Source organism: Nothobranchius furzeri, chromosome 8, assembly GCF_043380555.1.
Source record: "Nothobranchius furzeri strain GRZ-AD chromosome 8, NfurGRZ-RIMD1, whole genome shotgun sequence".
In the NCBI taxonomy this organism is placed as follows: domain Eukaryota; kingdom Metazoa; phylum Chordata; class Actinopteri; order Cyprinodontiformes; family Nothobranchiidae; genus Nothobranchius; species Nothobranchius furzeri.
In genome coordinates, this window is record NC_091748.1 from 78,679,146 (window position 1) to 78,706,836 (window position 27,691).

A 27,691-nucleotide genomic window follows, 5' to 3' on the forward strand; every position below is an offset into this window, starting at 1 on the left:
TATATACAGTATATATGTATGTATGTATGTATATGTATGCATACATACATACAGTATATATGTATGTATGTATGTATATGTATGCATACATATACATACATACATACAGTATATATGTATGTATATGTATGCATACATACATACAGTATATATGTATGTATGTATGTATATGTATGCATACATACATATATATATATACATACATATATACTGTACATACATGTATGCATATATATGTATGTATATATGTATGCATGTATACATACATGCGTACATATATACATACATACATACATACTTATGTATATATATATACATATGTATATGTGTATATATATATATATATATATATGCATGTATGTACAGTATATATGTAAGTATGCATGTATTTTTATATATATAGGTACGTATGTACGTACATACATACTTACATATATACATGCGTACATTTATACATATGTACGTACATGCATATATAAATATATATATATATATATATACATATATACATATACATATGTACATACATACTTACATATATACATGCGTACATACACGTATGCATATGTACGTGTAAAGGATGGGGGTATACATATATATGCATACGTGTATGTACGTATGTATATACATGTACATACATGTATGCATATATACATACATACGTACACACACACACACACACACACACACACACACACACACACATACCAAGAAGATCTACAGCACTGATATCGGAATGTCATTCAGACTTGAGAAGTGTGGTCGGACGGTGACGAAAGGTAAGGTGGTCCACTCAGAAGAGGTCTCCCTCCAAGAAGGAACAATAGCAGACGTTGAGGACAGCTACAAGTACCTCAGTATCCCACAAGCAAATGGCAACCTCGATGAAGCTGGAAGGAAAGGAGCCACAGCCAAAAACCCAGCTGACCAAAGGAAGAAATGCAGACCGCAGATGTTAAGACACAGTAGCTCCTAGCCATGCATGGAGGGATCCATCCCAAACCCAGCACCCTGATACTGTACAATTGCCGTTAGGAAGGTGGCTGAGGACTAGTGAGTGTGAGAACCACTGTCCAGGACGAAACATCCAAGATCCATAAGTACATCAAGGATAAGGTTCCCACAGATGACGTGCTCAGTGAATGTCTCAGACAATGGTGAACAGAGGAGGAGATGCTGGAGATACCATCATGGGAGGAATAACCCCTACATGGGATGTACCACCGACAGATAACTGGCTGCACAGGAGCAGGCCCTGAACAGAGCAACAGAGGCCAAGATCTACCACACCAGACAAGACCCAAGGTGTAGGTTATGCAAAGAGGCCCCTGAGACAGTCCGCCACATAACTGCAGGGTGTGAGATGCTGGCAGGGAAAGCTTCCATGGAATGCCACAACCAAGGAACATCTGTGCAGAGTATGGACTGGAAGCCTCAAGGTCAAGGTGGGTGACACCCCCTAAGGTGGAAGAGAACGAGAGAGCCAAGCTTAAATAAATGCATGCTAATAGCGACAAAGGAACATGTGAGAGAAAGTTTTGGTTTATTTTCTGTGGATTTTAGTTGAAAACAGCAGCACCCTCTGCTGGAGGAGCTGAGATTACACCAGATAAACACGTCTTTGGATTGAAGAAGAAGAAAATATCATTTCTATAGCGCCTCTCAAGATAAAAATCACGAGGCGCTTCACGAAAACAAAAAAAAAGTAAAAATATGAAAAAGCATTTAGAAAATGTTTAAAATACATTTAAAATGAGCAAAAACAGACAACTGTGATTAAAAAATGTTAAGAAAGAGAGAGAGTGAACAGGAAAGAGGGAAACCAGTGGATCCTGAGGAAGGTGGAATAGGTGGGGAGAGCAGAATAAAGAGAGAGAGGTGAAGAAGGTCATACAAAAGCCAGCTTGGACAAGTGAGTCTTCAGCTGCTTTTTAAAGGAGACCACTGAGTCCACTGATCTCAGGCTCAGGGGGAGAGAGGTCCAGAGTCTGGGGGCCACAGCAGCAGATGATCTGTCACCTTTGACCTTTAGCCTGGTGCTGCACAACCAGTAGGCTTTGATCACTGGACCTCAGGGACCTGCTGGGGGTGTAGGGACTAAGAAGATCACCAATGTAAGATGGTGCTTGTCCATGTAAGGCCCTATAGACCAGAACCAGGACCTTGATCCAATGTGTAGACCCCATCGTCTCTGTTCATCGTCCCATATCACCGTTTCCTCATCTCTATAGCTTCCTTTATCCATCTTTTGTATTTCTGTTGTTCTGTGTTGGATCGTGCATGGGACTGCATCATCGGAGAGCGGGCAGCAGAGGGCGACAACGTCCTCTGCTGCCCGCAGATAAACGGAGTAGGAAGTGACGCCACCATCAGCGTCAGCTCTGAGAAGTTTGCAGCCGCAAACGAAACGTCAGCAAGGAGAAAAAAAACCTTATCCGTGTTTAAAAAATAACCAAAAATGGAATTTGAAGACAAACACAGCAAGAACGCACAAAAGATGTAAAAGTCATAATACATTAAATGGAGTAGCGTGAACGAGACTGAGCGCGCTGTTGTCAGAAGCAACAAGTAAGGACTTGGAGGCTGCCAACATGGCGGCTGCGTCAGTGATGATGACATAATCATAAGCCCTACTTGAGGTAGCTGAAGGAGGCTATGAAATCATGGACTGATGGTGACCTGGCCTTGTTGCTACTGGACATCTAAGTAAAAACATTATTTGTCCAACAATGTAAATTTTTTAATTTGTGGCTTATTTAATATCAGAGCTTGCTCAAGTTATTGTTAGCGTGCTGTTAGCGCTAGCTACAGCAGGCTGCTGCAGTAGGGCAGAGGAGCAGGAAACTGTTTAGTGTTACTTCAAACTATTTGAACAGAATACAATCCATCCATTATATGAACCCGCGTGTCCACGCAGGGTCGCGGGGGCACGGCTGCCTATCTCCAGCAGTCAAATGATAAATGACCTGCACTTGTACAGTGCCTTTCAGAGTAAGGACTCCAAAGCGCTTTACACTACAGTGTATCATTCATCCATTCACACACTAATGGTGATGAGCTACGATGTAGCCACAGCTGCCCTGGGGCGCACGCACACACTTACACACACACTTAAGGACAATTTAGAGAGACTGTGAGATGAAGCCGGGACACCCGGAGAGAACCCGAGTAGCAGTAGCTCAACAGGTTGAGCGGGTTGTCCAGTAATCGGAAGGTTGCAGGTTCGATCCCGGCTCCAGAACGAGAATTCTGCTGGTGGTGGTCGGAGGGACCGGTGGCGCCTGTGCTCGGCAGCCTCGCCTTTGTCAGTGTGCCCCAGGGCAGCTGTGGCTACACCGTAGCTCATGACTGATTGTGAAGCGCCTTGGGGGCTTTTAGAACTCTCAGAAGGCGCTATACAAATACAGCCCAATGGACTCCAGATGTGTGTGAATGGATGAATGATACACTGTAGTGTAAAGTGCTGTGGAGTCCTTATTCTGAGAGGCGCTATACAAGTGCGGGTCATTTATAACTTAAGCCATGCATGCAGAAAGACCCCAGGCCGGAGCGTGAACCCAGGACCTTCTAACCACCGTGCAGCCACAGAGGACAATATTATAGTAAAATAAGTCGATGTCCTCTTCAGACAGAAACCCTTACAGGGAAAATCATTTATGTGTGGGGCGACGGTGGCACAGGAGTTAAGTGCTCGCCCCGTAATCGGAAGGTTGCAGGTTCGAGCCCCGCTCAGTCTGTTGCTGTCGTTGTGTCCTTGAGCAAGACACTTAACCCACGTTGCCTGCTGGTGGTGGTCGGAGGGACCGGTGGCGCCAGTGCTCGGCAGCCTCGACTCTGTCAGTGCGCCCCAGGGCAGCTGTGGCTACATCGTAGCTCATCCCCACCAGTGTGTGAATGTGTGTGTGAATGGGTGAATGACTGATTGTGTTGTAAAGCGCCTTGGGGGGTTCCAGGACTCTAGAAGGCGCTATATCAAATACAGTCCATTTACCACTTATGTGTTGAAATGAAACACTCATGACGGTTGGATTACCCAGAATCTTTGTTTATCAGAAAACAAGATTTCTGCAGGTGAAATAAAACATCTCAGCAGCTTTCGGTGCCTCGGCTCACTTTTCATCAGAGGAAATTGAACTTTCTAGAGTGTTTCCACCATGGGCGTAATTTTGACTATTTCCAAAGTCAAGTGTTGACCCCTGCACTTTTGACCATCCAAACCCAATATTACGCTATATTAAACTGACATTGGTTGAGCTCAAGGACCAAGTGGAAAACAACTGTTTGTGTTGAAGCCTGTTTCCCATTAGAACATACTGTAAAGATCCCCCCCCCCCCCCCCCCCCACACACACACACACACACACACTTCTAAAGTGAAAATTATGGCCATGGTTTCCACAAAGTTGGAACTTGTGGAAAACTTCAGTGACAGAGTTTAATTTGACCGTTGTGGAAAACGGGAAACATTCAGCTACCAATCAGCGGTGAGGTGACTCTGAGCTCGTGCTGATCAAGTCTCGCATCTAAAAACACACAAACACAAATAAACAAAGAGAATCTGAGAAATACGACACACAGGAATCAGTCTCTTCAGCGTGAGGCGTTCTTCCAGTCGGAATGCTGCAGCCTGAAGAGAAAACTCCTCCCCTCTTCCTCCTCACTGAGCTTCCTCCTCTCACTTCTCCGATGTCATCGAAGTGACTGGAAAACAAAAACAAACTGCTGTGAACTTATTTCATGACTTTGTGCTTTCATGTGTAAAATATCTAAATAAATCAGGACATCAAAGGGTCTACGGTATGATAATTTAAGCTTTATAACGAAGGATTTCTGCTCTATCGTATTAAACGGCATTCGTCTTGTTTTTAAAAAAAATTACTGATGTTGGAACTAATAAAATTATCTTCATCAAACCAAGCAGCCAGACTTCTCAACCCCACTCGATTTCTATTGTGCATTTAGACAACTCTCATTGACCAAAGCGCAGCACACACACACACATTATATACATACATATATATATATATATATATATTTTTTTTTTTTTTACGCTTCACAATATATTTATAGCTAAAGTATGTTAGAATGTTGTTAAGAGGCACGTAAAAAAGGTTTTACGGTAATTTGTGTTCCAGATTTGCTATAGCAACTTTAAAGTTGTTGAGCCAAGAGTACATACAGGAAAAACTCTCCAGTGTTTTTATGTCAATGAGGGGGTTCCTCACGGAGCCTTTCTCGGCCCCTAACTTTTAAATGTTCACATTACAGTGAGATGTTGCAGCTACCTGTTCTGGATCAGTCAGGTGGAGTTGGGCTTTCAGTACACCAGACAACAGCAGGGTAGGTGGGGTGTTTTTTTTCTTTTGTTCAGGTCAGGTTTATGGTTGACAAACACTAAAGCCTGAGTCATGCTTCTGCGTCAGCGCGGAGACACGCAACGCCATTATCCGTCCATGCTGGAGAGCCCCGCAAGGACGTACGGAGTCTCTTTTCTAAACATCCGTCCGTCGAGACGGAGAACGCAAGCTTGTGATTGGTCAGGGCACTGCTGTCGTCTACACCGCCGCCATTGCACCCTCAAAAACATAAAGAGAGCCGAGGATAACTAGCGGCAGACACGGAGCAGCTTGAAGAATACCTCACGAAAAAACTCTAAAACATGAACGTTTAATTCCTCCGTGACTGGAGGAGTGAAAAGATGCGCAGCAAGCGTTTTATTTGTGGACGGAAATGACAGGAAACGTGGGTTTAGAGGTGGGGAGAGCATGAAGAGGTGGAGACGGATGAGAGACAAATCTGTCTGTGTTAAAGTCTCTTATATACAAAAAACACAATAGAAACACACGATCTTGGACCGATACATGACAGGATACCACAGAACAGCGCTGCGCCCTCTGCTGTCCTGGTGGGGAATTGCTTTGCAACGCTCTCCAGGAGACGGAGAAGTATGAGAGCAAAACGTCTCCGTCCGTCCATGCGTGTCTGTCCCTGTTGGAGCTGACGGAGAAGCATGACTCAGGCTTAAGGAGGAAATCTACCCTCTCTCTCTAGCATAACATCAGCCCTTTCATCAATACCCTGTTAGGCCTGAAATCAGCTGACTTACCAAACTAGTTAACCCAGGAAAAGCTGAAACAGACAACAGAGAGTGTAACGTTACACAAATAAGGTAAACAAATGCGTGCATGAAGGAAGGATTAGCACCTGGGAGGGTTTCTAACTTTGTCTCATCCTCGAAACGCATTTTCTGATAAACCCATTTTTTGTGTGTAATGGAACAAATTCTCTAACATAAAACAGCAAATATTACAAGCAATAAAACGGTTTGATTAAAGGGACACTTTGCAACTCTTTGACACTTTTAAATAATTTTCTTGAGCCAGTATGTGCTAAAATGACCCCTTCCAGGGCCAGTGGCGCCCCCCATGGCCAGAATATTGCACTTGCCGCATCACAGATCCCGGGCCGCTCTGTTGGGAAAGAACTGAGCTGACCTACCTGGCGCTGCTGTCCGGCTTCAGCACGTTTCCTGCATGTTTTAGATCATGAACAAGGCTGACTTGTTTAATTTAGTGGTGAATCACTCCTGTAGACACTAATGAAGGCTGGGAGACATTCCAGATGTTAGATTAAGGAATTAAAAATACAAACACACAGAGAGGAGATAGGTTTTGGTTTTGCTTTTACAAACGGACAATAGGGGGTGCTAAAAGCAAGCAAAACTTCCTAGTCCCCCTTTAATTAACAACGGACCTTATTAGTGTGAGCTCAATGGATAAAAATATTGGAATGTCAACAAACATTTACCAATACCCCAGATTTAGAGCTGGCTTTCTGTTAGCTATAAAATAATTATGCATCAAATCTCTTGAACACAAATCTACCCCCCAAATGAAATCTACAAACACAAACATCAGTTTGTAGTGGGCTCTCAGGAGCACAGCTGCATTAAAGCTGCACTTACTAGATACAGCACAGTAGGACTGGTGCAGATTAGCGATGGGAACTAAGAGAACCGGTTCTTACGACTCGGCTCACTAAAAGGAACCGGCTCTCAAACGGCTCCTCCATTTTTTAAAATTAATTTATACGCAGAAATGATGTAAAATGCATGTGAAATTATTGACCGATCTACAAACTTGCATTAAATCAATCGTCTATTATTTAAAAGGAGACTAGGCAGTTTTGGCTTGTTTTTAGCATCCCTGGTGTCCGTTTGGTAGAGCCAAAAACAAAACGTCTATCTGTGGGAAGCGTCTCCCCAGCCTCATCAGCGTCTACAGGAGGGATTCGTCACTAAATCAAGCATATCAGATGTGTTCATGATCTAAAACATGCAGGAAACCTGCTGGAAGCAGCCTGCAGCGCCAGGTATGTCAGCTAAACAGCGGCCCGCCACTCTGAAGTTGCAAGTGTGATATTCTCGGGGCAGCAGTAGCTCAGGTGGTACAGCGGGTTGCCTCATTATCGGAGGGTCATGGGTTTGATTCCAGCTCCCACCAGGGGTATTCTGCTGTTGTGTCCTTGGGCAAGACACTTCACCCAACTTGCCTGTGTTGGTGGTGGACAGAGGGGCCGACAGCGCCAAATGGCAACCTCGCCTATCAAACCGCCCCAGGGTGGCTGTGGCTACAAAGTAGCTTACCATCACTGGCAGTGTGTGAATGTGTCTTTGAGTGTCCTAAACAAGAGCCATATAAGTTTGATGATTATTATTATTATTCTGGCTACAGAGGGCGGTGGGTCTGAGTAACCTTTCATTAACCCTGTAAAGACTCGTTTAGCAATAACTGGCTCAGGGCCACTAGTGCAGACTGGTCCAGACTTGCCTACAGGGTATCTGCAGGTTTAAGGGAGCCAAATTTAAGACTCTTTAAGACCTTTTTTAAGGCCACTTTGACCAAATTTAAGCTATTTTTAAAAATTTAATTTAAGCTATAATTTCCAGCTATTGCCTGGAACCGGTGCTAACCACGTCGCGAACGTGGGATTAGCCATCCAGTTACCATTAAACTTGCACTTCCCCATGGCGCAAGCTCCCACTAGCTTAACTAGCTAATGTGCTCATCTAAAAATAGCCCCCTTTCACAACCAACTGAATGTGTACGGTTCCGCTTACGCCAACATCGTACACAAAAAACGCTGAAAATGAAAATTTTATAGAAATAAAAGAATCTTGTTTGTTGGGTCTTTGGTAATTTAAGACCTTTGGAAACTGTATTTAAGGATCATTTGTCATTTTTAAGGATTTTTAGGGCCTTAAATTTGGAAAAGCTAATTTAAGACTTTTCAAGGACCCGCGGATACCCTGTGCCTAGACTGGTGGTGGTCGGTGGCACCTGTGCACAATGACAGCCTCGCCTCTGTCAGCGCGCCCCAGGGCAGCCATAGCTACGTTGTAGCTCATCACCATCAGTGTGTGAATGTGTGTGTGAATGGATGAATGATACTCTGTAGTGTAAAGCGCTTTGTTTGGACTCCTCTGACTCTGAAAGCCGCTATACAACTGCGGGTCATTTATCATCATTATCACTTAAACTGGCCTAAACTGGTCCAGACTGGCCTAAACTGGTGTAAGGATCTGCTTACTCTTTTATCGTTTTCTCTCAGCTCTGACGGAGCAGCTTTTGGTGCTTGTATGGAAGAACTTGGTAAACTCTTAGTTTCAGGCTGAGGGACCGGCGGTGCTGGCGTCACCAGAGCTTTATTCTTCACCAGCGTTGAAAGAACTTAGGAGGCAGGAGCAGATGGAAATCGTTAACCTCCTCTAACAGCGGTGAAGGCGGTTTACGGTTCGGACCGGCTCTACCTTCTCTGGTGAGATTCTCAGCTGCGCTCATGGCCTTCCCACTGAGATCACTGACCATGTTGTCCACTGCGGCCTCGTGACGAAGGAAGGCGGGACGAACCACTTTGTTGTAAATGATCTGGGAGCCGTTCCAAGACACTGGGGCCATGCACCACAGCAGGAACAAACACTGGAGGCATACGACACAAAACCAAACATGAATTCAATCTACTGGCTGAATAATGAGTCCAGTGGTCAATGCAGCCCGCAGGGTTGCACAAATCATGGCAGGAATTAAAATGTGGTAGCATACATTGCCAAAGATTTAAATTTGAATGGCAGCAATGTTTTTCTTGGCATCCACACAGAGTTTGAGTTCTCACCTTAAAGGCGTAATAAAATGGGAACCAGTAGAGGAAAATATCAGAGAAGAACTCTCCCAGGCTGAAGACGCCGTACACCACCCAGTAAGTCAGCCACTTTGTGTCATCTTCTTTGCACGGACTTTCAATGGCTTTGATTCTGCAGGAAACCAGTGTTTTAAAGGAGGTGTTAGTGGGAGTCACACAGCCTGGAAAAGTAAGGAACCTTGGTGTTATCTTTGACCAGGACATGTCATTCAAATCCCACGTTAAACAGGTTTGTAGGATTTCCTTCTTCCACCTTCGGAATATTTCTAAGATTAGAAGCATCCTTTCCAGGAGTGATGCTGAAAAACTAGTTCATGCATTTATTACATCAAGACTGGATTACTGTAATCCATTACTCTCAGGAAGTCCACAGAATGTAGTTAAAAGTATTCAGCTTGTCCAAAATGCTGCAGCTAGAGTTCTGATGAGAATTAAAAAGAGAGATCACATCTCTCCTATCTCCTTGGGTCAACCTAAATTCATGATTGCTTGTGTCACTTCCTGCGGTAAGGCGTTTAGCGTCACTTCCTGTTTTCAGTCTTGCTCCGTGTAGCTTCGGAGTTTGGGGCACGCTAAAATTGATTACATTTCTCGGTACTGGGGCATTTCTGAGTTATTGTAGCACATAAGCACGCTAAAACAAACATTTTCTATTGTTCCACCTAACTTTTAGGGAACCATTTGAGTTTGCACGCAGTTTATTTGGTGTTGAACGGGTTGCTCGTCCAGTTAGCTTAGCCTCAGCACGGCTATGGCTACTTCTGTCTGCTTCTCCGTCTCCTATCTCTTGCTCTCTGTGTCAGATGTTTAGTTACTCCTCTGCCTCCTTTAGCGATCATGGTACGTGTAATAAATGTTGCATTTTTGTAGCTTTGGAGTCGAGGGTGTCGGAACTGGAGGCCCGACTCCGCGCTGTTGACAAGCCCGTAGATAGCCGTAGCTACTTAGCTAGCGCGGGGCTAACTAGCTCAGAACCACCCCCTAGTGGTCCGCCAGCAGAACCCGAGCAACCGGGACCTCAGGCAGGCCGGCTGGGTGACGGTACGCATGAAGCATAGAACCCAGCCCGTGGGCCACCACCAACCCGCTCGGTCACGCACCCACTGACAACTCGACTCTGATCATTGGCAGCTCCATAGTCAGAAACGTGGCATTAGAGACTCCAGCAACCAGAGTTAAATGTTTACCTGCGGCCATTAAACCTTACCTGCTGGCTAAGGATAAGCATAAATACAGTAAGATTGTTATTCACGCTGGCGGTAACGACACCCGGTTACGCCAATCGGAGGTCACTAACATTAATGTTGCTTCGGTGTGTAAGTTTGCCAAAGAGTCCATATTTTCTCTGGCCCCTGCCTGATCGGACCAGTGTCACGTGACCCTGTGGTGTTCGCACCTGAACTGACCCGCTCTGACCTACACTGACTTGTATAAACTAGCTGCTTCTCCCTATATTATTATGATTTTATTGTGTTTATCTCATTTTGCTTATCATTTATTTTTCTTGCACCGCAGCAGTGTCCTAATGTTGTGATTCTCACATGTATGGCAATAAAACCTGATTCTGACATGTTTAGTGAACCTGTTCAGATTTACGCGAAGCAGAAGGACGGAGTGCGTTTGGGCCACGGGTGAAATGTTCCTACTAAGTGAATTTATTTAATTATAACATTTTGGACACACTGGTCAGTTTACTGACACCATAGATGTGTGTTTATGTACATATCTATGGTTTAGACCGGTGCTAGAAGTGCAAAACACACACGGAAACTTCAAGAAACTGCACAGCACACCGCTGTGAGTCGTGTGGCAGTGGTTATGATGCAGAGGGACAACATTGTTTAATTTTTTTTTAGATCTTTTATCATTTCTGTTTAGATTTGAAAAGAAGTCCATCTTTACATTTAGAATTGGCATCCAGACAACAAATGAATTCAGTTAAATAAAATACATTTTGATTAAATATTCATTATTTTACAAGCACAGAGAGCCACATCTGATGGATGGCAGAGCCGCAGGTTGCTGACTCCTGGGCTAGGTTATCCAGAGTTATCTCTGTAGTTATGCTGCTATAGGCTTAGACTGCTGGAGGACACACTGACCACTTTCCACACTCGACTGCTTTATTCTACAGTCTGCTCTTTAACTGTATTATTTCCTGCTATTTCAGCTGTTAACTTTATTTTCTCTCTAAGTGTTTTTCTCCCCAGAAGAAGCTACAACGATGTTCTGCTGAGCTGTGGTGGCCTCATGGAGGGGGCCATCGTCTAGCACACTGCTGCTAACCACTTAAACATTCTCCCTCTCCTGATAACAACTTTTTACTCTCTTTGACGTTGGATGTGCTACTACTAGTTTACCCGTTTAATTATAGATCCACTAGGATAAATACAATAAAGTTTATCTCTCACCTAATAGAATATTTACTAAGAATCACAATGTTGTGTGTGTGTGTGTGTGTGTGTGTGTGTGTGTGTGTGTGTGTGTGTGTGTGTGTGCGCTCTGTCTTCTCCATCCCCAGTGAGTCGTGGAGGATGGCTGCTTATACTGAGCCAGGATCCTCTGGAGGTTTCTTCCTGTTAAAAGGGAGTTTTCCTCTCCACTGTCGCTAAATGCTTGTTTAGTATGAGGATTGCTGTAAAGACCTGACACTAGTCAGTGACTCGATGCGACCTGCTGGGTTCCTTATATAGAAAACTTGTTACTGATTGGCTTAATGACCTGACCTGTATTGTTTACTGCGTGCAGGTCCTTGAGACGACGCTGGTCGTGGTTTGGAGCTTTATAAATAAACTGAACTAAATTGAAAAATCAGCAGATGAGTGCAACAATTTAGGGTAGTAACTCACGAGTAATAGGCCGGATAGGCGAAGCCGATAAGATTGCAGAGAAGTGAGGCACCATATCCGTACACCAGGTAGAGTCCAGTCAGTGAGACGGCACCTGCAGGCAGAAAGACATCAGGTCCACTCATGGAGACCTAAAGTCTGACTCATTGTCTGCTTAAGTCCAAACCTGTAGTTTTTTTAAACTCATTTAGCTTTAGAAAAGTTCTGTTTTATCATTAAATAGATCATGATTAGATGAGAAATCTAGCAACAAGTCCCAGTGACCCTGTTTCCAGAACTCATGTCATGAGCAGCTGAACTGAGTTTCCTTGGTCGGGCAGCCGGGCTCAGCCTGAGAGACCGGGTGAGGAGCTCGGACATCCAGGAGAAACTCGGTGCAGCTGCTGCTCCTCCGCTGACAGAGCTCTGAAATGAGGTCAGGATTCTTCCTGTATGCCTTCCAGGTGTTATTCTGGAGGTATTCCAGGCATGTCCTGCTGGGAGGCGGCTCCTGGTTCGACCCAGGACACGGTGGAGAGATTATCTCCATGTTGGCCAAGAAAACGCCCGGAGGTCCCACTGGTGGAGGCTGCTGGAGAGGCTGGGGTTTCTCTGCTGGAGCTGCTTCCCTGTGACCAGGATGAGTGAACAAAAATGGACAGTTTGCAGAGTTCTCCTAATCACTGAGGATGTGTGTTCTGCTCACAGCGTCTGTTTTCATCAGCAAACACAAGTTTAAGCCTCAGTCTGCTCGTCTGTGTGGATGTTTCTCACTGAACCTCACGTGATGCGGTTTTCTCCCAGTGAGGTTTACAACATGACAGCTCTGCCAACACCAGTGAAGGTTCCTGTGAACCAAAAGCTGCTGAGAAAAGATGATGATGATGAAAGTCCAGTTTTGAGGCACAGAACCACCAGTGGGAAACAAACCTGGACGATGAACAGAAACCGTTTAGAGACTCGAGCCGAGGACCGGGTGTGTGGAAGAAAGCTCCTGCAGCCAGAGTCCCAGCCCTGCCGCCGGTGCAGAACAAAACCCCGGAGGAAGTTGAGGACCCCTCCTACCTCTGATCAGCTCACGCTGCTGTCCAGTCATGGAGGCCATCCTGCTCTGCTGCTCGTCTCTCTGGATAATCAGCCTACGCTCGGAGGGAGACAGCAGGCGCCAGGCACCGCGCTGACATCACACCACCCATCAGCTCACGAGAGCAGGACGAGCCAGTCTCACACGCTGGGGAACATCTGGAGCACCAACTTTACCAGGTGAACAGTTACGGCCTGTTCTGGCCCTTCAGATTCAGACCTGCGGCGTTTGGTTTTAATTCCTTTTAGAATTAAATATAAAAATGTTCAGTTTTGTTTGAAGACGTCTGGTTGGAAATAATCCCAGTGTGACTGATGAGTAAGGAAGTCTTTCTGGTGTTTGGTATCGGACGTCTGACGGGACAGGCGTGCCCCCCCCACCCTCCACCCCCACACACACCCCGGCTGTTGATGTAGGGCCATGCTTCGTCATTTTATGTTGAAATTTTCTACTAATCTTTTGATTACAAATGAAAGAAATCACCGTAAAACAAACTTTGGATTTTTTAAGGAGAATCCTCCCAACTCTTCTGCCCGGTTTAACATTACGACTCATTAAGATTTCGTAGCAAAAACCAAAAGAAACAGACTGAAGCGGCACTCCTGGTGTCAGGCTTTTATTCCTTTTCTTTTGATTTCAGCTTCAATACACTGGGTTTACTTTATTTAAGATAGACATCAGGCACATTAGTATAACTGTTCACACTAAGCAGTCAGCTCTTTAATAATAATAATAATAAAAAAAACAACACAGCAAAGTCAGATTTCACCCGAGATCCAAAACCAAACATTACAGCACAAAGCTCCGAACTTTTCTGTGTCTTCTGATTCTACATCTGAAAAACCAACACCCCCCCACCCCCCAGATGTCACCACGCCAACTCCTTTCTGTAGAGCTGTGCACACCTTTAAAGCAACCAACTACACGTGTGACACTTTGCACTAAAACATACAGAGAAAGATAAAAATCTGTTATAAAGACACGGGTTGGAATAAAATCATGATTTAGCGCTCAAGCACAGGAAAAGCAGGACGCTGGTTTAAGAGCAGAGAAATGACTGAATTCGGAAGGCGTTCGGTCTGATGGACGCTCAAAAACAAAAGCCTATACTCGCGTCAGCAGGACAGACGAGCTGGTGCTCCAGAACAGGAAGTGTTTACAGGAACCCGAAGCAGAACGTTAGGATTTCACACACGAAAACGTTAGTAAGCTGCTGGTGAACCGTGTCGAAATCAGCAGAAAGTCCACAATCACAACATGGAATAAGGCAGCTGAGATTTTGCATAGTTCATGTATAAAGTTCAAAACGTATTTTGACCAAAATTAAATGAGAAATCGTATGAAAATCATCAAAAGCCTCCTGGAATTACTAATCTGTTAAATCTGCTCTTTCCTCTCGTCTACGTTACGGAAAGGTTCGGCTGCTCGCCCCTCTGGCTGCCGTTTCTACCGAGGTCGATGCTAAGATTAAAGCTAATCTGAAGAACTGGTCCAACCAATAAAGCTCCCTCAATCCTAAACTCCTGGATTAAGAACGTGCGTTCTCCTCCAGCTAGATGCTCTCCATGGCTTTGAACTCGCTCAGAGCCTGCACAGGGTTCACGTGCTTCTTCTGAGAAGACCTCTTGACCTTGTTGGTCTGCCCGTCGTCCTGCTTCTCTCTCTTAACCAGAGGCTTCTTCTCGGGAGCTTTCATCTTCCAGGAGATGGCCGGCATGTTGAGGGACTCCATGGCCTTGGTCTTCTGGTATTTGGTGGAAGCCACGTAAGATGCCTTCACTGTGGACACCACGGCGTTCATCAGGTTCTTTGCAGCCTGAATCAGAGACATGGCGCTGTCCAGCCCAGAGACGACCAGTTCTCCTCCCAGGTTCTGGACCTCCGCTTTGACTTTGCTGCAGATGTTGAGCTGATGGCAATACAAGGAGATACGCTGCAGGTAGGCCAGCAGGTCCTGCTTGCAGGATGAGTCGGGACAATTGTCGGCAATGGTGCGGCCCAGTTTGTCCATTCTTGATCCGGTCTCGGCTATTTTTTTGGCAGCACTGATGACATCAGACGTGTTCTTCAGTGGCCCCTTTCCCCTGGTGAAGTCCGTCATCTCCATCATGATCATGCACATCTGCTTGGCTAACACGATGATGTCATTGCCGCTGTCATCCCACTTGGACACCTCTGCGTCCAGCTTGCTCTTCTCCTCCTGGAAGCTAGCCACCTGTTCAGCGATCTTTGCTTTCTGCTCCTGCGGCAGCTGAGCCATGATGGCGCGTGCGCTTTGGCCCTCAATGCGCTGGTCGTCCTCGGTCTGCACGCTGGTTTTGCTGCGTGTGTCAAAGTCTTCGGTCTCAAAGTCTGAATCGTCCAGTTCTTCTGGAGTTCTGATCATGAGGATAGCCTTGCGTATGTCCCGAATGCCGTCGTACACCAGACGAGACGCATCGATGAACTCGTTCTCGTCCACAGGCTGAGAGGGGTTTGTGCTTAGGGCCTCAACCGCAGACTCGATTTGTTCGGTGAACCGTGGCATGACCGTGTTGGTCAGGAGCTTGGTGGCCTCCAGAACCTTCTCCGTGTAGACCCCCGGTTCATAGTTGTCCATCTCAGAAGTGACAACATGAACGACTCTGGCGGCCCGGCCTCGAATAGCGCCGGCGGTGCGATCCAGACCGTCAACATCCTTCTCTTGAAGCGCGATGACACACTTATTCACGTCCTCTAGGATGTGGTTCTCAGACACACAAAGGAAGTCATCGATTGATGTTATGTCATCAACAGCATCAGTGAGGACACGGACCTGCTTCTCCCACTGATCTTTGAATGCGTCCATGTTGTCCTGGGCCACCTTACTGTGGGGCTTGGCAGCAAGGGCCAGCGCTGCGTTGATCACCTGGGGGCACAGGGTTTCCAGCTGGGATGCTGCCATGCGCACCAGTTTAACCCCCTCTTCATTATTGGAAATGGAGCACGCCAGGTTGGCTACCTCGATCAGCTTGTTGGCGTGTTCGCGAAAGACTTGAGCGTATTCCTTTACTTCCTTTTCGTTGCCATTCTTCGCGGCTTCGATCAGGACCAGGAGGGGGACGTTTGTCTCCAGGAACGAGTCCGAGACGTGGTCCATGACAGCTTTACGGAGCTGCCTGCGGAGGTCTCTGGTCTTCTTCGTCATCCTGTCGATGGCTGTGTTCAGAGCGTCGCTCCTCTCCTTCCTCCCCGCATTCCCCATGTACTCTGACAGGAGGTCCTGCAGAGCCTGGCGCACTGAGTTGCATTCAGCAACAATGCGCTCCCTGCGGTCATCGCGTGTGCAGGAAGAGTCAGCCATGAGTGCAGCTCCGCTGATGATGCTCTCCAGGCGCTCCTCGAGAGAAGGACGAAAGCGCTCCTCGCTGAATGCCAAGGGGTCCACAATGATTTGTTTATCAAAATTGTTGAGGGCATAAGCCAGCTCTCCGGCCCCTCCCGGCTGGCTCAGCGCCGAGTCTTCGGTGCTCGTGGCCTGGGCAGCGTTGGAGATTCCTGAGACCGCATGCTGGAGCTGCTTGTAGATCAGGTCACGGTTAGCCTTGTAGGCCGCCACATCAGGATGCTGCAGGCAGGCACAGGTCGCTTTGTAGAGCAAGGGGACGTTCCTTTGGAGCAATCCACGTGCAGCAGCCATTTGGTCCTTGTGCTGGACGTCCTTTAGCTCCTGCTGCCTCTTAGCAGCCATGTGGTTCAGCTTGTCCACCTCTGGGATCAAAGCCTTATACTGGATCCCCAAATCCTGCTCTGTTCCAGCGCCGCACACTTTAGCCATGCCATCTTCAACCAGCTTAAGCTGCACCAGGAGTTTGTAGACATCAGACATGTCTGCCAGGACCAGCAGATGTGTAACCGCTGAGAGGAGGGCCCTGGCGGCACGGACCATGGTGCCCCTCTTCACAGAGGAGCAGGGGTCTTCAACAAACTCTCCAGAAGCCTGGCGCATGGAATTACCTTGGTTACGGACATCCTCCACAGCCTCGGTCAGCTCTTCCTTGAGGAACTGACTTTCTTCTGCAATCTTTTCTCCTTTTTCTAGGAAGTTCTGGGTGGCCTTCTCCACTGAAGCAGCCAAAACATGAGCCTTCTTGGAGCGTCCCTTCTTCTTGTTAGATGGACCTTTGTTGCTGGAGTTGACCAGAGTGGTGACCTGGGCGACAAGCGGCTGAAGGAGCTTCTCCACTGCCAGAGTCCGGATCTCCAGACTCTTGGGGTCCCATTTAAAGTTGATGTTGGGAGTGTTGACGCTCGTCATCGTGTGGTTTTTACACAATCCGCTGAAGACGAACCGGAGTGCAAAAGTTCAAAATGGAGAACGTCCGGAATCCTCTCCTGAAAAGTTTTCCTCTCTTCTCGGGCTCCGTGTGACGTAGCTCTCGACTTTTGGCTGGCTTTGCTTCTTTTCGGGGGGAAAAAACAACCTCCACGCTTCAAAACAATAAGCGCCTGTGTAAAGTCTTCTGAGCGGTACCGAGGGAATAGTTTCGGTGTGAACCGTTTCGGTGAGGCAGACTCTCGCCCAACAATGGCTAAAGTGGAGTGGAGGAGGGGTGGGGGCAGGGCGGTGACCGAGTTTCCCAACTTCCTGGCAGCGGAGCGGGGCGGCGACAGGCTGCAGCAGGCCCGGAAGCCTGTTGGGAACCTTGTTTGGAACATTTCTGTTGGAACTGGGTGTGTCCGACTCCAGAGCCTGAATGCCCGAGAGTACGTGTCCTTGCTCGACCGATAAGACCGGCGGTCGGACGGTCTGGCCTCCCCCTCCACTGCAGCCTGTAGGTCCCGTTACCTAGCAACCGTGGCGGCAGCTAACAGCTAAAGCTAGCGATAATAGAGCAGCCCCCCCTCCCAGCAGCTTTACCTTCACCAGGTTTGTTCCTCAGGCTGGTGAACAACCTGGGTGAAGTCATCTAGTTTAGTCTACAAGCCTTCAGGACTTCCATGTTGACGTTAGTTTCAGGATGGTTGGTGGGTAAAGGCCACTAGAGTATTAAAATGTGGATAATTATGAACTATATACATTTTAACTACAGCAGGACCTGCTCTCATGTGGTTTTTACAACTCCTTAATCTGTTTTAAAGTGGGTGTAAAAGCTTTAAAAACAGACTTAAGTTGACAGTGGCATTAGATCTTTCCTAAATCTGTGAACCATCTGTAGTTTTTATTATACCCTGCTTTCTTTTAACAGAAAATAACTGTTGTTCTGCCGTGTAACATTCAGAAAGGGTCCACTTTGACCACATAGTGACCGGTCACTGAGACATCATTAAATACGCAGTAGTTCCGCTGTAAAGTGACACTACAGCAGGTTATGTTTTAAATTTAACAATAAAAACTATTTTCTCCCCGTTAATACATGTCAGCATGCACCATCCTGCACATTTCCCTCAGCGCTGGTGACATTGTGGCCTTGGAGGATGAGCGAGCGATGCTGTAGGTGAGAGGCTGGTATGGAGGCAGTCAGCGGTCCAACCCACGACTTCTGTTAACTTATTTATGTAGGAATCCATGAAAAGAACATGCTGCCCTTTTAATTAAGAGTCACAATTGTTTTACTGGTGAATCCATAAACCATCTCCTCATTTCATTTTTGCTGAACATGTTTTAGGGATGTGACAGCCGTTGATCGAGCCAGCCTGTAGATGGAAGATGGAGTGGTCGTGCGAGGATGCCTCCCAAAGCGTTCTCTGCAGACCGCCCTGCACCATGTTCCACCCTTGAACCAGAAATGCCCAGCCCTCCATCCACGTCTGGGATCCTTCTGCAGCACGCCAACCACCTGCTCACTCGGTTTAAAGAAATGATCCAGGAAATTCACACGGGTTAATCAGTTAAGTTTATTTATAGCGCCAAATCACGACGAGTCATATGAAGACACTTAGCAAAGTACATCCTGCATGACGTGTACATAAATGTTCCATCCTTGCATCTTTTAATACTTGTCATTGATTATAAATAGTCTTGTCCCCTTACCATATTTTCATTTTATGTTTGTGTAATGTGTTCAAAAACATCTGTAAATAATAAAATGAATGATCAGATGAGTTATCAGTTAGTATTTGTTTCAATTGCAGCATGCAGACACCAAACCAGTAAATAACATTAACGTTATGCCAGTAGAAGGCCTCTCTCCCAGGAGGACAGCCAGTGAAAGCTGCAGCGGCGAGCCTCTCCTGACCCCGGACACCTGCAGTCCTGAACTGAGAAAATCAGAGATCACAGGTGACAAAAAGGCAACAGACACTTTTTTTACATTTATCCACACGAGAAGATAAAAATGATATTCTTCACACAAACTAGTTTTTTAATTGTAATAAGTGTTAAACTGTACTTTCACAGCAAAACACAAATGCACTGTTGTGGTCATGCGTAAACAGGTCCACTCTTCACCTCTAAGCTCAACAAAAAGCTTTTATTTGTCCCTAAAGCTGATGACGAGAAGCGTTTATCCTCAGAACTCCCCAGCCCAGTGAACCAGACCCAATTCCCGCCTTGCGGCTTTAATACGTTTAGTAGTAATGTTAGTAGTAATAGTAATAGTGGTAATATTTTTTTTTACGCTGGCATGCCAGGCTAACGACTGAATTTAACACCGGTGTCGGTGCAGGATCGGCTCGGGGTCCTTCGACTGCTGATGACGTCAAAGTAGTTGATTGGCTGAACATGAAGCTTACGGAAGTGACGTTATCACGTTATGATTTTGATTGGTCAGAAGAAATTTGCGGTCGTGGTCTTAGCGGTTGTAGTCCTGTAGTCCAAAAATCAACACTTTTTGGAGAAAATATGTTTGAATTTCTAAAGGAAATGTAAAATATAAGCAGATGATAAACGGTGACCCTCAAAAGCTCTTGATGGTGATGAAATGGGGCAAAATAGAATATAAGAACTTTATTGAAAGACACCAAGCAATATTTAGAGTCAAAGAATGTATTTAGATAACAACTAAGGAAATATACAGACGAACTCCACATCAATACTAACAGATAAGGCTTCACATACAAGAACTGTTCTGTTTGTCAGTCCGATGTTGGTTTTATGCAGTTTCACATTCTTTACAAAACAAAGATAATATGGTGTTTTATTAACAAATTACAATTATAAAGAAAACATTCAGGTGTTAACAAGAATTTATTAACAAAACTGCTGATGTCTTTCCAAAATGTGTGTGTGAAAGCAGGCGTGCAGATGGGGGAGGATCTGCCCCCCCCCCATCCCCCCCCCCCCCCCGATTCAGATCGACCCCGATCCGTCCCCCCTCCCAACTAAGGCCAGAAAAGAAAACAAAATAGGAGGCTTAGCGCTTGAAGCTCCTTTTTCCAATTACACTGAATGCAGCATGACGTAAACAAACACCGACTCCAGAGGCGCCAAAGTGGTTGCTGCTAGGATGCAGGATGAAGCGAAAAAGGCCATCAACGATTACTGCGTATTTAAAAAAGACCATCAGTGTAAGTAGGCGGGACCGATCTGTCTGTTTATGCATGTTGGTTCTAGTTTCAGTACGTCGTTGTCCGTGTTGGGACTTACTCGTTATAAGTGCCAAAGCCTCATTGCTGACTTTAACAAGTCTCATCTACAAATATGATCCCTTCATAAAAACTTAAAATATAATAGGAGATTTATATATTTATATATAAATAAAAACTTTCCACACAATGAAAATTCATAAATAACATAAAAATACGAAGGAACATCTGTTGGTCAGGCTGAAAAGTTTGGGAAACACTGCTCTAAGTGATAAGTGAATTTAGTTTTTTAAATATATTTCATGTGCAGTTTTTTTACGGCTTTTATGTTTTCTGTAAAGATCGATACGCTGAAAATCATTTAATGTTTTGCATAAAGCAGGAGGTTTTGGTTAGTAATTGATTGGGAGAATAACAAATGACTGAATTAAATAGTGGGGCGCCTCTGTCAGTGCGCCCCAGGGCAGCTGTGGCTACATCGTAGCTCATCACCATCAGTGTGTGAATGGATGAATGACACACTGTAGTGTAAAGCGCTTTGGAGTCCTTACTCTGAGAGGCGCTACACAAGTGCGGATCATTTATCATCAGGCAGAGTTTTGCTGCCAGCGTTCCGCTGCATAACGGCTTCAAACACGTATATAAATGTTAGTTTTTACGTAAAACGTTGGATGAAATTACACAAACTGACTGAGCTCTAGTTAAGGCGCTTGCAATAGTTTGTGTATGTGTACGTGCGTGTGGGGGGAGGGTACATTGGAACTTTGTCCCCCCCGTTTGAAAATCCTATCTGCGCCCCTGTGTGAAAGCCGAGTAATTTACAGTAATGTGACGTCATCGGCAGTCGAAGGACCCCGAGCCGATCCTGTACCGACACCGGGAGTCGAAAACTCGGGAGAATTTCACAACAACCTCTACATCCAAAATGGCGGCTCTCTGTATCAACAACCATAGACGTACGTGTTTATTTTACTAAGCACTTATTAGAGCGTTTAAAATCAAGGTTACATGTAGTGCTAGCAATTCTAAACCGAACATACTAAAAGTTGTGTTTGCATGTTGAACGGACAGCTTACAACTCTGTTATTGAGGAATCTACAAACCATGGCTACTTGGGAGGTGTGCGTCACCAATCACGACCTCTCTGACTAACTACCGTATGTATGTCGATGCTAACTACGCTAACAACGCGGGTAACGTGGGTGTGACGCCAGTACCAGTTCCGACCTCCGAGGTAAACCGAACGCACTAGCCTAGAGAATTCGACCAGATTCTTGTATAAATATTTATTTAGTCTGACTTGCCGGGCAACACGTACACAGAAATAACCACGAACCGCCATAAAGGCTCGTTTTGAGGGATTCCTGTCTAAAACATCATTCAAACAATAAATATATAAACATAAAATGTCTACAAACAGAACCGCTTTAAGTCTTTTAGTTTTCTACCGCTATCATTTAATAAACTTACCTTTAAAACTTCGCAGCGCTCCTGTTTCTCCTCTCTGTTGGAAACGCCAACGGACGGCGCGCATTGCAAAGCATGCTGGGATATCCTTGCGTGGTGAGCGTCATTTGGAATTGTGACGCGCTGGAGAGCGTAAAGCGTCGTCGCCATATTGGATAGGTCTCTTGGCAAAGTCAATGCAGGCTGGGCATCCAAGTAGGGAATTCAACATCTAACACAAAGTCAGATTAAGTAAAAATGTAGTAATAAATCGACATCAACATCAGAACATGTAAAGAAAAACAACAAAGAAGTAGCACTAGCTATTCTTTGTAATGTAAGGCCACCATATACGTAACACAGTAATTAACAAAGGCAGGAGCCAGTCATCAGTGCATTTGAGTAAATCTTCTACAGATCCTTTGTTCTTCTGATAACCGTTTCGAGAACTGTTTGGATTGTTAATAAAGTTTGGTCCTATGCCCGTTTTTGTGCAGCCTATGGTTGCAACAACCGGTGTACAATTGAAACCAGATCACATGGGATAACTTTTCCAGCCTACCTGCTGGGGTTTGATATTTGAAATATTTTTTTTATTTATATTTATTTTTTTAATTGTAATGCCATACCTTTGTGTCTGATTTTGTGAAAAAGCTTGATAAACTGTGTTTTACAGTTGGATAAGTAAGCACCTTCCTCAATAGAAATGAATGCACTCGGGGCGAATGGAGACCAATCTAAAATCGCGGCCAGCCACTACGGCAGCTCAGATGGGCAAAATGTCTTGTTTTTATCAGTTACGCCACCTGTCTCGTTTAAGACCGATCTTAAAGAGTAAGCACTTGGAATCAGTCATCCACGCTTTCGTCATCTCTCGCTTGGACTACGCTAATGCATTATTAGTTGGAACTCCTGTCTCTGCCCTGAACCGGTTGCAGGTTGTCCAAAATGCCGCTGCTAGGTTTTTAACAAACACGAGTCGACATACTGTAGCCATATTACACCAGTCCTGGAACATCTTCACTGGCTCCCCATCACATTTCGTGTGCATTTTAAGATATTGATGTTTGTTTTTAAAGCCCTACACGACCTAGCTCCTCCATATCTGTCCGACCTGCTGACTCCATATGTACCTACTCGTATGTTGAGGTCAGCTGACCGTCTACTGCTTTGCACTCCCCGGATGGCCTACAAATCACGAGGTGAACGTGAGTTTGTCCATGCTGCCCCCATGCTCTAGGACTCACTGCCCAGTACAGTCAGGCTGGCGTCCTCTCTGCCTGTTTTAAATGTCGTTTAAAAACCTACTTTTATGACTTGTCTTTTAGACAGTGATCCATGTCATCCTATTAGGATTTTATAGTTTTTATTGTTGTGTTTTATCGTCCTATTGTTTTTACTTTTGTTTTAATTGATCCTGCCTGTTCAGCACTTCGGTCAGCTCTCACGCTGTGTCTTAAACTGTGCTATAGAAATAACGTTGGCATGGTATGTTTACAGCCTGGTACCAGAACATGTTTTTGGTTTAAATGATCTAGTTTACACTCATGACAACTCTGAGGGGGGTGAATGTTTTTCTCACTCTTCTGTTTAAGTGTATTAAAAGTCTAAAATTCTGTATAATTAATGAGCCTCAGACCCACGTGACCACAGAGCTAGCTCCGTGGAAAGGCCTCAGTAGAGCCTCGGTCTCGCTTAAAAACTGTTCCGTCATTTTCCGTCTCTCAACTTAGACCATTAGTTGTAGCGTTTGTGTTCTTTTTTGGATATTTTTGTGCAATTGTTGGACAAAATGACTTGCTGTGGCATTAATTGCACTAATAGAGCGTCCAAGGAGTCTCCACTTCATTTTTTCGGTAAGTAAAATTATATTTATGTATTTTAGGTCACTGCCGAGCTGAGCTTAGATTTTAACATGTACTGTTTAACCATGACATTTAAATGTAATAGGGTAAAACCCAGTGCATTTAACATAATGCTGCACTTTAGAAAATGGGTTGAAATATAACATGTTGGTGGAGCTGGGTTCCCACTATCGGTATGGTCCCCTCCCCTCAGCGGCAGCTCGGCGCATCGCAGCGGCGCCTGTCTGCTGCGCGGCTGCCGGCTTGTGGAGCTCTCGGTTGGAAACCTCTGTGTTCCACCCGGTTTTACCCAGCGGTCAGCCTGGCACATCTCCGACTCAGAAGCTCCGGTGTTGTGCACAGTTTGCTAGGAAGCTACCTCTGTTAGCTTAGCTCCCCCCTCCGCGTTGGCTTTGGTTTAGCTTGTAGCTACATCACTGTTCGACGGGTGTCATCATTTGATCCCAGCCTTACAGCCCCACCTTCAGCTCCACCTCTTTTCCCTTTTATGGGATTGTCTGGGCGCGACGAGACGTGTGACACAATCAAAATGGCGGTGGTGGCCACCTCCCATTTCAAATTAAAAACTTCTCATACGAGCCTATGTACAGGAATCGTCCACTATATATATATATATATATATATATATATATATATATGTCGATGGTGTCAAGCTGGGAGGTATTGGGTCCCATTTTTTAAAAGTCTTTGGAATGACCCGATTGGGATTTGAACCCCCATCTCCCAATCCCAGGGCAGACACTAAAGTAAAAAAGGTAGCACAGTCAAATAAAAAAGTAGTTCACTGTAGGATAATTATTTGATGCTCTGAATGCTTTAGACAAAACAAATTTACTTAAATAATTGGTTGTTACAGAGAGCCAACTTCTCGATCGAGAGGAGCCAGTTAAGGTGGCTCGGGCATCTGCTTAGGATGCCTTCTGGACGCCTCCCTGGTGAGGTCCGACTGGGAGGAGATCTAAAGGAAGACCCAGGACACGCTGGAGGGACTATGTCTCTCTGCTGGCCAGGGAACGTCTCAGGATTCCCCCAGAGGAGCTGGCCCAAGTAGCTGGGGAGAGGGAAGGGTGGGCCTCCCAGTTAGACTACTGCCCCCGTGACCCATCCCCGAATAAGCGGGCCGAAAACGGATGGATGTTTGGTTGTTTGTTTGAAAGTTGTTAATAAAGGTTTTTATAAAAAGTAGCTCAGTGACCAGCATCCCTGCATGCATTGCGGTCGATCACGCAACACTCCCTTTTCCAGTTCAGCGATTATTTGCACACTTGTATACCGCACACTCGAAGCCTTACTGCACACTTCCTGCAAGTGCACTCTGCTTAGTAGACAGGGTTCAGAAGATTTCACAGATGTTTAGTAAGAATCAACAGGAGGAGAGGCTCCAGAGATGAATAAAAATGTTCAGGACAGCAGGACTTCATCTTGCTTGTCATCCCAGGAGTTTTCTAAGTTTGAGCAGAACGTTGTAGGGCACGGGCTGTAGCCAGAGCTCCTTAAAGGAAAAGCAGCTCACAAGACACTCCCGTAGTTTGGGATTTAAAACAGGAAGTGCATGATAAAGATTAGCCACTAAAATGTGGACTTCTGAAGCTGTGTCAGGATGGGACTCAGAGCCGAGTTGTAGGAAAATAAAGAGTTTCAGCCGCTTTAACTCCAGGACCTGCTGGGAACCTTCACCAGAACACGGTCTGGGGGAAGGCGGATCAACAAAAGGAAACGTCTAACGATGTCAAATTCAGAGGGTTTCTGTTTGAACCAAAACCAACAAACAGGAAATCAGATGCAACTGAAAGGAACATAAAAGTGAGATGAGGAGGCAGTTTAAAGTCCGATTATGCAGAATAATAAACAGAAGCTTTGGCTGCATCTCCTCACAGGAGGATTAACTGAATCCTCTTTTCTCGGACTCGTCCAGGCAGGTACCGTTGTGTCACACCTGGACAGAATCCACCCAGAACCACGGACACCTTTCATCACCTGAACACAGCAGGAGCTTCCTCACATACCCACAGCCAGGACCTTTTTCTTGATCCCCGTCTTTTCCTCCACCTTCCCCAGAAAATCCGTCACCACGTTCTTCTCGTTCAGAAACTTTTCTGCTCGGTCCTTGATGGAGGTGAGAACACCCAGCAGTCCCATGGTCTCCAACAACGTCCTCAAAGAGAAGCAGAGAGGAAAGGATCCTGGACCGGCAGCTGGCAGGTAGTAATCCTCTCACAGCAACAATCTGTTGTAATGAGGAGGTGGAGCGGTGAGGGAGGAGGTGCCTCGTGAGCATCCGTTAATCCCAAAATCATTCATTCAAAAGTCTCATTCTTAGATAGAAACATTAAAACTTCCCCCGATGATTATGTTATGGTTATATAGTTGTTTAAAGTTTCAGTCTTTGCCTTTTCTCCATTTCTCGTTTTTATTCTCCATCAAACACAAAACAGATTTACTCATCCTAAAGGCAAAGTTGTTCATATTTTTGAATCAGCATCTTGAAACAGTGAAATGTCACTCAGACCCCACCGCCCTCTGTGGCCAGGATACCTCAGAGTCCTGGGCCACCGCCTGTTGTGCTGCTGCCAGCATGTTTGTTTTAGATCATGGACACAGTTGTTTGTTTAATTTAGTGATGAATCACTCCTGTAGACACTAAAGAAGGCTGGGGAGACATTTCAGCTATTAGATTTGGGTGTTAAAAAGAAAAAGGCACAGCGAGGAGATTGGTTTCATTTTGGACCACAGATAATTAATAATGGACACTAGGGGGTGCTAAAAGCAAGAAAAACTGCAGAGTGTGCCCTTAAATGCCAGTTGTGCAGAAACAACACAAAACATCAAGGGGCCATGTAGGTTTTTTTAAACCTTAAATGGTTTTATTTATATATATATATATATATATATATATTTTTTTTTTTTTTTTTGGAGCACACTAGAACTACAGCTGGTAACTTTTACTTATAATGTGTTACAGTCATATCCCCATTCGCACATTCGGGTGCCTTCACAAGCATGTGAGAATGGCCTTGTTTGAGATGAGCGGCGCCTCGCCTGGAAAACAGGTGAGAGCAGACGGACGCAGCGGTGGGAGTGGCTAAAAGCCTGCGTTTAAGTGGGACAGGTTTCTCTACATGTAGCTTGCGGGTGACGATGGCTGAAGAAATCGCATTAGCGTTCATAATTGCGTAACCCTCTGGTGCCTGTTAGCAACTGAAACACATCCTCACATGCGTGTGGAGATCATGTGTTGTAGACATGTGCTTATGGAGACATGACTGTAACAATAAGTAAAGGTTAGCAGCTGTAGTTTTAGTGTGCTCATAGGAAACGTGACAAAAGAACGTAATCACATTTCTCTGTATGGCCTGTATAGTTGTCATCATCAACGTAACATGATTTACAGAATACATGTGACCAACTATCATTTAACGTTCCACCACAGGATGTTTGGATCAAAAGTCGGCGTTGAAGCTTCTTTCCGGAGTATTTCTCTTATCTGATGGCACCATCTAGTGGCTGACAAGCATATCACACAAAAAGTCTGTTCCTCTGTTTGTTTAAGATGGCGACTTCACGTTTCTGGTTATAAATGTGCTTCTGCAGCTGACAAACGGAGCTAAAACACGCTGTTTTACGAGTATTATTCTCATGTCATGTTGTGTTTTCATATATTTATATTTTAGAGACTTACTTGTCCGTGAAACGTTCATCAACTCTGCATCAGCCGAGGTATTCCTTAAATTTGAAGCACGTAAGCGGTAGTCTAACACAGTTGGTTAGCTCTGGTCGGCGCTCAGT

General features: G+C 45.3%; 2 protein-coding genes and 1 long non-coding RNA gene across 6 annotated transcripts; 1 reads left to right on the forward strand and 2 right to left on the reverse strand.

The window, feature by feature from the left end:
* Positions 1-549: 549 nt before the first annotated feature.
* On the reverse strand, positions 550-26,044 carry reep6 (receptor accessory protein 6). Of its 3 annotated transcripts, none has more exons than XM_015971267.3 (7): positions 13,091-13,570; positions 12,047-12,140; positions 9,171-9,309; positions 8,809-8,977; positions 8,589-8,728; positions 6,106-6,128; positions 550-4,700 (listed from the first exon to the last, which is right to left on the reverse strand). In XM_015971267.3, exons 1-6 carry the CDS (start codon positions 13,128-13,130, stop codon positions 6,114-6,116), a joined length of 597 nt encoding a protein of 198 aa, XP_015826753.1. In that variant the 5' UTR covers positions 13,131-13,570; the 3' UTR covers positions 550-4,700; positions 6,106-6,113. The 3 variants fall into 3 exon arrangements, with proteins under 3 accessions (XP_015826753.1, XP_015826750.1, XP_015826752.1); XM_015971264.3 differs by lacking the exon at positions 13,091-13,570 and adding an exon at positions 25,912-26,044 and having other exon boundaries at positions 554-4,700; XM_015971266.3 differs by lacking the exons at positions 6,106-6,128; positions 13,091-13,570 and adding an exon at positions 25,912-26,044 and having other exon boundaries at positions 554-4,700.
* On the reverse strand, positions 13,710-17,385 carry ctnna1 (catenin (cadherin-associated protein), alpha 1). Its single transcript, XM_015971263.2, has one exon. It carries the CDS (start codon positions 17,383-17,385, stop codon positions 14,662-14,664), a length of 2,724 nt encoding a protein of 907 aa, XP_015826749.1. The 3' UTR covers positions 13,710-14,661.
* Positions 17,764-19,169, forward strand: LOC139071597 (uncharacterized). 2 transcript variants are annotated; one of them, XR_011521444.1, is made up of 2 exons: positions 17,764-17,902; positions 18,492-19,169. It is a non-coding gene; the product is annotated as an uncharacterized lncRNA (long non-coding RNA). The 2 variants fall into 2 exon arrangements; XR_011521445.1 differs by having other exon boundaries at positions 18,737-19,169.
* Positions 26,045-27,691: the final 1,647 nt, after the last annotated feature.